This window comes from Capsicum annuum, chromosome 9 (assembly GCF_002878395.1).
Source record: "Capsicum annuum cultivar UCD-10X-F1 chromosome 9, UCD10Xv1.1, whole genome shotgun sequence".
NCBI lineage: Eukaryota > Viridiplantae > Streptophyta > Magnoliopsida > Solanales > Solanaceae > Capsicum > Capsicum annuum.
The window spans coordinates 87,000,946-87,012,320 of NC_061119.1; the positions used below are offsets into that span (position 1 = coordinate 87,000,946).

Below are 11,375 nucleotides of genomic sequence, written 5' to 3' on the forward strand. Positions count from 1 at the left end.
TCACTATCACCACCGTCAACGTCAACGCCAACGCCAATGCCAACACCACCAGCACCACCACTATCATCAACGACTATTGGCTAATCTCAACTATTAACTAACTCATCTATTACAACTAGTGCCATTACTAACTAGCAAAAACATATCATCAACATCCATACATTCTTCGGCCATCACCAACATTGTCACTGGTGTCGCTACTTCTACCATTGCTTTTACCATCATCGCTACTGTATATCTCTACTAATAATCATCTCCACCATCACTTCTAACAACATCTCCAATTACCAACAACACATCGTCAATCATCATGCATTCATCATTAAGTTATCACAATCAACACCCCCAACTCCTAACATCAACCAACATCACATCACTACCACCACCACTATCAATCGTCACCATCATAATAGTCACTACAATACTAAACATCTCTATCATCACAACTATCACCACCAATATTAATAATCACTAACATCAATAATTACCACTACCACAACCATTACAAACCATCTCCATTATCACTAGCAAATATAAATATTTTTTTCAATCAAATAATAACTTTATTGTATTAAATTAAATATTTTTTAATATATAATTATTTTTATTTAAATTATATTTTTTTATTATGTATCCAACTAAATAAATTTTACATATTCAGATATTGAAAAACAAATAATCTTAACCATTCAGATTTCAAATCTGAAGACAACATCTTAATCATAAAGATCTGCATTCAGATTCAGACATCTGATTCTTAGTAAAAACAAATGCAACCTTAGTCATTTGCATTCCCAAGTTGTTGATTGATAAAGATTTGTCTATGAAGACTTATAGTTGATACTTATGTAGTCGATGAATTCCCAATTGGGTAGTTAAATCTACTAGATGGATTCCTAGTAGAACTACTGAGTGGATTCCTAATAGTTTTGTTGAGTGGTTGGTGGTGGATTCTCTTAATTTTTGTTAACAGTTTTTGCTTGATTAATCAAAGAGTCATCCATTTGTGGTTTCATTTGGTTTTCTCTTTTGTTTGATTAAGTTGATTTAATTTTTGTTGATTAATTTAATAGGGAGGTGAGGGTATAGAGTCCGTTGTTGCCCAAAAATTGAATTGATTTGTGCTAATCCACATATTTTTCCTTATTTCGACTCCTTGTCAATATCAATTTTAGTTGTCAAACTAGGATCGTATCACCCAACCAAGGGCAAGTCCCAAAACAGCTTTTAAAACGTTGGTTGAAAAACAAGTCATACATTATTTTTCTAATTTGAAATCTATGTTCAAGTTGAATTTAAAGTTCTCATAATAAATACTTATTTTCTTAATAAAATAAAGAATTATTTTGGAAATAGAATGAATAATTTTTATGGCCAAATGGGATCCATAGTTTATAGCAAAATTATGTGAACCATCTAAATTCGTTTCCCAGAAGAGTGGAGATTGAAGTATCTCAAACGCAAGGGATACAACTATGGTAGTATCAATTCAATGGGTCCACAAACACACGTGGCAATTAGACAGCAGTTGACATTTTAGCATATACACTACCTTAACCATATTCCCCCCTCCCCCCTCCCCCCGGGCGGTAAACAAACCATCACCACCACGAGCTACAGCAGCCTGCCACAGAAGAGCGCGTCAATCATATAATGGTGGCTCTATCTAATAACCAAATATTGCTATCTCTTCCACTCTCTTCCACTCAATCAGCAACTCCGCGAGAATTTAACTAGCTCGCTGGTTTTTCTTACATTCGTCGAAGAGCGTTGAAACACTCACGTGCACAGCAGCAGTACAACTCCTCCTCCTCCTCTAGGTAATTTTCCAGCTTCTTATATCAGGATGCTGCTACTTCCGATTGTTTTTTCTTGTTTAATTAAGTAAATATTTAGGAAGTATGGTTGCATCCACTACTTAGTTGTGTGTATGCGCGCGCACTTACATTTGCAATCACTGTGTATTTTGGATCTCAGTTTGTACTTTTCAAGATTGCAAGAGTTTGACATTTTGAAGCTTTGCAGTCCATTTGATGATTCTCTTTATTTGCTTCCTTTTGCTGTGTCTGCCAGCTCTGCACATTTAAACTTCAAAAGTATACTCAACTCTTTTTCGGACAGAGGACAATGGTTGTTGTATGTGTAATATGGTTTAAGTTTAACTATGGTGATACTGAACACTGCGGGAAATATGCACAATGGATTCTTTTTGTAATCCTAATTAATTTGAAAATTTTCTTCGCATTTGTTACTATTTTCTCTCTTTACTTTGGTTATCTTTTTTTTTTTTTTACTATAAGTACGTTGTTCTATTCAATATTTTCATCATAGCTTTTTTTTTCACTCTTGCATTTGTTTCGAACCTATTCTGAAAAATGATTTTCTTGAGTCTGGAAACAAACTCTCTACCCCATAAAGAGGGTAAGGTTGCCTCTCCTCTGCACTTGTGGACCTATATTGGGTATGTTGTTGTGGAAATTAGCTTGAAAATTCTGGATGAAACCCTACTAATTTGGATTTTTATGAACCGGTTATTTGTTTTTTTTTTGTCACTACTCCAAAGGGAGGAAAGGGAAGGTAAGGTAGGTGGATGCTCAGATGTCTCCAAAATCTTTTTATTATTATTTGCGGCGCAATATTTTTTGTCATATTGGACATCAATAATTCAGTAGCATGGGAATCATCATGAAATCATAGGAATGTCGTCCAATCTTTGTTCACCAACATAAAGATGTTGAAAACATCTATGGCTATGTAAAATACACCTCTGCTTAAAGCAGTGGCAGATCTTGTGAAAGAAGGTCGATCCGTACTACCTTTTTTAAAATACAATTGAGAAATAATATTATTAAAAAAACTTATGAAAGACAATCTAATTGGATATTTTGAAAAGTATATATAACATAAGACACCTCTACATTGTGTGAAATGAATGTACATGGAAATATCTTATCTATTGTTACTTAAAATTTTATTGTATCTTTTTATGTATCACCTAGAAATTCCAAGAGGACTCTCCTGTATAACCCCCAAAATGGAATTTAAGTCTAAACAGCTAATCAACATGTTCAGTGTACTGAACTTATCTATGCACTGTAATGTGCAATGTATAAGTGATGGAAAATTCTCTACTCAAGTGTAGGATCAAAAGATTTCAGCTTGTTAGTGCTACAAAATATAAAGCCAGACAGTTAGAGGATGCTGAGGAGATGGTGAATAAGGCTTCCAATGATTTAACTGGTAGTCTGGACGATAAAACTGTTCGCACAGGAAGTCCATTTTTGGCAAAACTGGCAATTGTGCTAGGTATAGCTGCTACAGTTACATTCCTAGCCATAGGTCCTAAGCAGCCTAATCAAGGATCAAATTTTGGGATTCAATTTTTGGTTGATGGATCATCATCTTCCATAACTTCTACACCTGCTCCTCGTTTTTCTTTCAAAGCTTTTGTTTGTAGAGTCATGCTGCCGGAATATGCTCCAGGGTAAGCAACTAATTATCCTTGCGACTTTTCATCCACCATGGGTTTCATCGAGACCTAAGTAGCAAAAAACCCTCCGTTTATTATACTTTATTCTGCTACTATGATAGATGCTTAATTTATTGATATCTTGGATCTCTCTTCTATTACCTGTACTCGGACGTTATTAAGCCCTTGTACTTCTCCTTCTTTGGATGGATCTACTTTTGGCTTCTGATGGCAGATGGTTTTGGACTTTTTATCAGTGAGGAGGCTTTGAATATATGGGTCCGTCTCCTATGCTGGTACTTCTGTTCATGAACTCCCCTGCTAACAAGTCGTTTGATTCATAGTCGTGTTGCAGATACTATAGTTTTCCTATGATTATTTTTCTTCTTTTGATTTGACATTCCTATCTAAATTATCGACTTTAGAGTTTATTCTTTAGTGATGTGAGGTAAAAGTGATAGGCCAAGTGGGGAAAAGAATTGTAAAGAAGCTTTAAATTTTACAAAGTTAAAAATCTAGAACCCTGTCTAAACAAGCTAGAAATATGTTGTTATATAGTGTCTTTGAATAGGCACTTAGTTGGCATGTTGTCCTTCTTATGATGTTCACTATTAAAGTCAGATTTATTGACGAACGGAGTAGGTTGGAATCTCTATAGCATGGATGCTTGTTCTAGATGGGACGTGGAAATCACTAGTGAACTCTTTTTCCAGAAATGCTCCATATATAACATCCACTATTCTCAGGGTGTACTGGTTAGTTGAAACTGTGTCCTCTGAGTAATTATGATGAATGCATGTGCATACCAACTTTTCAAGAATCTGCAGAGCGCACAACCTTCGTTTTCTTCTGTTGTATCCAAAAATTTTATGCACCTTTGGTGCCAGTAAATATAGATTATGTAGCAATAGTGATTCCCACCATGTTAATGTTTTTGTGGATTCTCATAATTTAAGGATATTTGTATCAGCGATATGATACCTTTTTACTTTGGGAAGCTTTTTAAGCAATCTGCTGCATCCAGTGATGTTTGCCCAAAGGTTTGTTTTGGCTACTAGAATTTCATTCATGTTAAAATATTATGTCTCCTTCCTTACTTAAACATATGTAAACTTGATTTTGGAAATTCAGACTTGTTTTGGTTGTAGTTAGGGATCAGAAATCAGAAGGCAAGAGATATCACAAACGCTGTACAAAAATATGGGGATCTCATTAGGTTTGGTGAGTTACAACAACAACAACAACAAACCCAGTGTATTCCCACATAGTGAGGTTTGGGGAGGGTAAGATGTACGCAGTCCATACCTCTACCTCTAAAGAAGTAGAAAGGCTGTTTCCGATAGACCCCCGGCTCGAGACACGGAATACTACACAAATACATAGTAAAGCATGGAACAAGATGGCATAACATAAATATGACACCCACAAGTAATAGAAAACAGAGAAAAGTAAATAGATTCGTAATAAAGCATGAAACAAGGTATCATAACAAGAATAATACCCCCACCAAGTGAGCTGTAACTGCTCCATGTCCCACCTAATCACCTCTCCCCAGTACTTCTTCGGCCTATCCCTATCCCGCCTAAAACCATCCAAAGCTAGCCTCTCACACCTACGAACTGGGGCATCCATGCCCCTCCTTATCACATGTCCGAACCATCTCAATCGGACTTCCCGCATCTTATTCTCTACTGGAGTCATACCAACCTTCTCCCTGATAGTCTCATTCCGAACTCTATCCCCCCTAGTCAGCCCACACATCCAACGTAACATCCGCATTTCCACCGCCTTCATTTTTTGAATGTGGGAGTTCTTAACTGGCCAATACTCCGCTCCATACAACATGGCCAGACGGACTGCCACCCTGTAGAATTTGCCTTTAAGCTTGGGCGGCACCTTCTTGTCAAACAACACCCCCGAAGCGAACTTCCACTTCTTTCATCCGACCCCAATACGGTGCGAGACATCCTCGTCAATCTCACCGTTACCCTGAATCACGACCCCGAGATACTTGAAACTATCCCTCTTACATACCACCTGTGATTCCAACTTCACTACCACCTCATTCTCCAGCCTCACGTCATTAAGCTTGCATTCCTAATGCTCTGTCTTGCTCCTACTCAACCTGAACCCTTTAGACTCAAGAGTTTGTCTCCACACATCTAATTTATCATTCACACCCCCTGCGTCTCATCAATCAAAATTACATCATCTGCAAAAAGCATACACCAAGGCACCTCTCCTTGAATACGCCGCGTCAACACATCTATCACCAAAGCAAACAAAAAGGGACTAAGAGTAGATCCCTGATGCAATCCTGTCAAGACAGTGAAATGCTCTGAGTCTCCTCCCGCCGTCCTCACCTGAGTTTTAGCTCCTTCATACATGTCCTTAATTGCTCTGATATATGCCACCAGAACTCCACTCACCTCCAAGCATCTCTAAAGCACCTCCCTGGGGACTTTATCGTATGCCTTCTCCAAGTCGATAAACACCATGTGCAGGTCCTTCTTTCTTTCCCTATACTATTCCACCAGCCTCCGTACCAGGTGAATTGCCTCCGTCGTCGAGCGGCCAAGCATAAATCCAAACTGGTTCTCCAAAATAGACATTATCCGTCTCAGCCTCACTTCTACCACTCTCTTCCAAATCTTCATAGAGTGACTCAATAACTTAATACCCCTATAGTTATTGCAACTCTGAATGTCACCCTTGTTCTTATAAAGAGGGATCATAGTACTCCACCTCCAAGCCTCGGGCATTTTCGCCGTCTTGAAAATTTTGTTAAACAATCCAGTCAACCACTTTAAACCAGCCTTGCCAGAAAACTTCCAAAAATCCACTGGTATCTCATCAGGCCCTGTCGCCCTACCTCTTCGCATCCTGCGAACAACCTCTCTAACCTCCTCTACCTTAAAACGTCTACAATAACTAAAATCCCGACACTTCTCTGAGTGCTCCAGCTCCCCTAACACGATAGCTCTATCCCCTTCGTCATTCAAGAGCCTATGAAAATACGACTGCCATCTATTCTTAATGTGGCCGTCCTCCACCAACACTGTACCGTCCTCCCCCTTAATGCACTTCACCTGGTCGAGGTCACGACCCTTGCTCTCCCTAGCCTTAGCGAGTCTAAACAACTTTTTTTCCTCTTTTTTCTCCTGTAACCCTGCATACAAGCTCTCAAAAGCTGTTATCTTAGCCGCCGTAACTGCTAACTTAGCCTCCTTTCTAGCTAACTTGTACTTTTTCCTGTTTACCCGCTTCTCTTCTTCGTCCTTACTCTCAACCAACTTAGCATACGCCCCTTTCTTGGTCTCCATTTTCTTTTCAACCTCTTCATTCCACCACCAATCCCCCCGATGATGCCCGACCCGGCCCCTAGAAACACCCAACACCTCACTAGCATTCTCCCTGATGCACCTAGCCACCCTATCCCACATACTATCCACGTCCCCCCTACACTCCCACACCCCCATTCCCGTCAACTTCTCCCCTATCTCCCACGCATTCACTGGCGTCAAGCCGCCTCACTTAATTCTAGGTCTACACTCCTCACCCCTTCTCTTCCTATCCTTCTTTATACCCAAATCCATAACCAAGAGCTATGCTGGGTGAAAATATTCTCACTCGAGATGACCTTACAGTCCTTATACAACACCTTATCCCTTTTCCTAAGCAATAAAAAGTCAATCTAGGTTTTGCCTATCGCGCTTCGAAAGGTGATCGTCGTTCTTCGGAAAGCCCGAGTTCACCACCACCAGCCCAAAGGACCTCGCAAAATCCAATAGAGTAGCCTCCTCTTCATTTCTTTCCCCAAAACCAAAACCACCATGCACATCACCAAAGCCTCCCGGTAACGCCCCGATGTGCCCATTGAAATCTCCTGCTACAACAATCTTCTCCAAGCTAGGCACGCCTCTCACCACCTCATCCAAAGTCTCCCAAAACTGCATCTTCTCCTCCCCATCCAAGCCCACTTGCGGCGCATAAGCGCTACACACGTTCAGGGTAAACCCCCCAATGACCAACTTAATAGTCACCAACCTATCGCCGATCCTCTTTACCTCTACTACCTGACCTCTGAGCTCTATGCCAACTCTATTCCTATGCCTCTCGCTCCCAGAGTACCAAACCTTGTAACCGTCCACATCCCTAGCCTTAGACCCTACCCACTTGGCCTCTTGAAGTTTGGTGAGTTACAATATGCTGAATTTACTCCAATGTCTCTTGCATTGTGAAAACTTTTAATCATTGTGAAACCTTTGTTGGTAGGTGGTACTAATATGGTCACACTTTTTTTATTATTGTGGTGTTCGGGCTAACTTGTGCGAACCTTAACTATAAATTCCACGGATACCTGCTACCTCCCTCCAGCACAGGTACCATGTAATTCTGTTTGCCAAGGTTTGAACGGATAGGAGAAATCACCTAGTGTTTTTGCTCTGTAGGGAATTGAATCTGAAACCTCATGGTTCTCAACCCACTTTATTGGATACGTGCGCACTCATTACTATGATCTTAATGTAGCATCAGTACTATCATATCTCTATGTTGGTGCCCGAAGGAGTGTGATTTAATTATTTGTTAAGATTCTCTATTTTCTAGAAATATTAGATCGAAATTAGTGCTCTACCTCAAAATTTATGTTGTATATTAAGAGTTCACATACTTCTGGTCCATCTTAATCCTTATGTCTATATAAACTTTTTCTCACATTCTAAAACAGCTGAGTTTTCTTCTTGTAGTTTCAGATTTTTGGAAAATACTTGTAGCAACTAATATGATCTTCTTGTTCCTTGAGCTTCCTTAATTGCTTATTGGTGGGTTTTCCTACGCTGACGCAGTGGAACAGTTTTCTCTTGTAGTGAAAAATCCCACCGCTTTTCCTTGCAGGGGCTCTGGTAAGTGATCTTTCTCTATTTTCCTACTTAACATTCCAAGGATTACAACAGACAACAGTTAACCGCCTTTTGCTACTTTCTCGTTCCCTCCTTTTGGGTACTACAAGTTTTGTGGTATAATATGATTACCTTCAGTCAAAAGGTGTCAGATATGCTGGGATGGTCAATTACAATGCTTAGATTAGAAGTTCTGATAAATTCATCTCACCGTTGAAACGATTGATATATTTAGTGTAAAATTCCTGCTACGAAACTCAAGATGGACAAACCCATTAACCCTCAGTTACAATGTTCCTTTACTATTTCAAAGCCTACTCTGACTAGAAATTCAATCCCTGAGAATGCAATGCAAACAAATTTCCCGCACAACTTGTCTGAAAGGATTATATATATCTATAATGTATAATATATTAAAAGTGTGCAGCGCCTTAAAAATATTGTTTGAGCTTTTTGTTCGTTATTAAAAGTGTCCACTTTAAACAAAATTATTTTCACTTTTTTTTTAATTATTTTACTAATATTAAATATTGACTATATTACCCAAAAAAAAAAAAACTTTTCCTCACACAAAATAGGATTCTTTTTCCCGCCATCTAAACAAACTAACCCTTCGTAACTAAAAGAGGACAACCCAAAAACCTCAAATGAGATATCCAGAAATTTAAAAAAAAATTGTAAGGTTTGGGATTAACTAAACATGATATATAACTTAATTTTAAAAATATGAAATTCGTAGAAAGTATTTAGGGATAAATGTGCGATGCACGTTCTAAAAAATTAGTATATATATATAATTCGTAATTTTAGATTTCGTCTGTACTACTTAAAACCGTTACTCAGGAAGGGAACTCAAGCTGAAATCTACCACTAAGCACATGGACTGCTTTTTTGATCTTACTGATTATGCATAACTTCGAAAAAATGGTCTTTGCTTCTTGAGCATTCTAAAATTGGCCTGTCAATTGCCCTATTTATTTTCACTTTAATAGATATATGAATCTGAATGGTTCAGCTTCAATCTATTAAATGCATTTGTTTTTTAAAAGAGCCTTTTAATGTATCTGAAAACATCTTAATGGATGTGATATGAAAAGAAGTCTGAAAAACATTCAGACTCTTTTTGAAACATAATCCCTAACTCTCTTACTTCATTATTTCTTCTCTCTTTTCATGTTATCTCTCCCTCTCTTTTCATGTTATCTCTCCCTCTCTTCCTCTTCACTTGCTTTCCTTCTTTTATAGGTATGATTCACCAAAATTTTTTATAAATATTTTAGTTATTAATTTTTGTATTCATTATTTGCTAAACTCTAAATTTCTGCTTGCAATTTTTTATTTTGATTATAAAATTTGTAATTCTTTGGATAATAGAATCTTATGTGTGTCTGTTCATAACGTAACATTGAACTTATTAATAATATTTTCACTCAGATTTCATGGTTAACAAATAAACATGTGTTCATTCTTCTATTAATTAGTTATTCAAATACTTTAATATTTATGCATCTAAGTCAAAATTATATCTGATTAATTATTTTAGTTTGTTGGATCAGTTTAATTAACAGATTACTTTATATTGAATTTAATTTTTTATAATTACATCATATCACAATAATTTTTAATCGATATATTTTTTTAGTAATTTAAATAATTCAATAATTATATTTAACATGATATATTTATCTTTAAATATTTTAATTATCACTCAAATAATAATTTTGTTGTTTAAGTTAATACTTTATGTAATATGTTTTCCATATAATATAATATTTTATTACTTTTTAAGTTTGAATTGCATATTTATTACAAATAAATAAATAAATAACATGCCTTAAGATGTTAAAAAACAAATAGTATTAATCATTTAGTATTCAGATCTAGATACAACATTTTAATAATAGCGTAAATAATAGCGTTTTGCTTCTAGTCCTTTTTTTAGATATTTGTTTATTTTTCTCCTACAAAATGTATAATGTGTGTAATCCATCTCAAGATTATTATGATGGATATGTTGCAAACATTATCCCATATAGAAATGGTTAGCAACTAAATGCATTCTCCCGTAATAAATAGATATTTTTAACCGTTTCAATCGTTTCTCTGCGCATACATCCATATTGCAGATATATCACCAGAGTGTTTCTTTACCGGTTTCTGTTGTGGTGGCTTGATAACTCTTCCAATTCAGGTTATTAATCATGTATTTAAAACAGATTTCCAGTTTTAAATATGCCTGCTTTTCATGCTTTCATATCTCCTTTCCTTTTTCTCCAAAATGCAGTTGACAATTGATTTTTTTGTTGGGTTCGAAATCGAGAGGGCGTCATGCAGAAGCTTAAAATTTGCAAATCATGAGACGATAAATTAGACGACAAAGAAAACAATACTAAAATATATTATTGATATTGTTTGGTCAAACGACCTACATATCAAAAACTAATATTGAAAAAACATAAAACCTATTGGGATAAATCCTCCCCTAAACAAAGACTCTTTAATGACTAAATTGTGGATGCTATTGTGTTATGGTATAAGAAGGGGTCTTCTATGTATAGATATTCAAAACCTTTCTTTCAAGAAAGAGGTTAGCTAAATATGAAAAAAAATTATATTTTTTTCTTTTAGGAAAACTAAAAGTAATTATAATAATTTTTATTTTCCTTCTAAGAAAAAGTAAAACTTTAATATAGTAAGAAAATCAAGGCAAAAATCCTAACAAATCTCCCATTTTTTGCTTCATTTTCTTCAAAATATTCTTGATCCTCCTTCTTGTGCATGATCTTCGTTCTTCATATATATTCTTCATATATCACTACTGTTTGGCATGTTTAAAAATGAAGCTTTTGGGGTTAAAAAATATATTAGCCCTTGTCGGGTTAAAAATATTGGAACTCTTTTGCAGGGTTAAAAGTGAGCTTTATTTCAAATATGTGACAGTAAGATTGTTGAAAATATGATTGACAATTATCTCCACATGTAACTTTTGGACATATATCTTCATT

At 36.4% G+C, this 11,375-nt stretch overlaps 1 protein-coding gene across 1 annotated transcript; it reads left to right on the forward strand.

Annotated features, from left to right (window-relative positions):
- The first annotated feature begins 1,060 nt into the window (after window positions 1–1,060).
- LOC107841453 lies at window positions 1,061–11,068 on the forward strand. Its single transcript, XM_047396273.1, has 8 exons — window positions 1,061–1,820; window positions 3,143–3,485; window positions 3,653–3,748; window positions 4,112–4,228; window positions 4,426–4,509; window positions 4,618–4,690; window positions 8,317–8,373; window positions 10,497–11,068. The coding sequence occupies exons 2-8, from the start codon at window positions 3,210–3,212 to the stop codon at window positions 10,598–10,600; spliced, it is 807 nt and encodes a 268-aa protein (XP_047252229.1). The 5' UTR covers window positions 1,061–1,820; window positions 3,143–3,209; the 3' UTR covers window positions 10,601–11,068.
- Window positions 11,069–11,375: the final 307 nt, after the last annotated feature.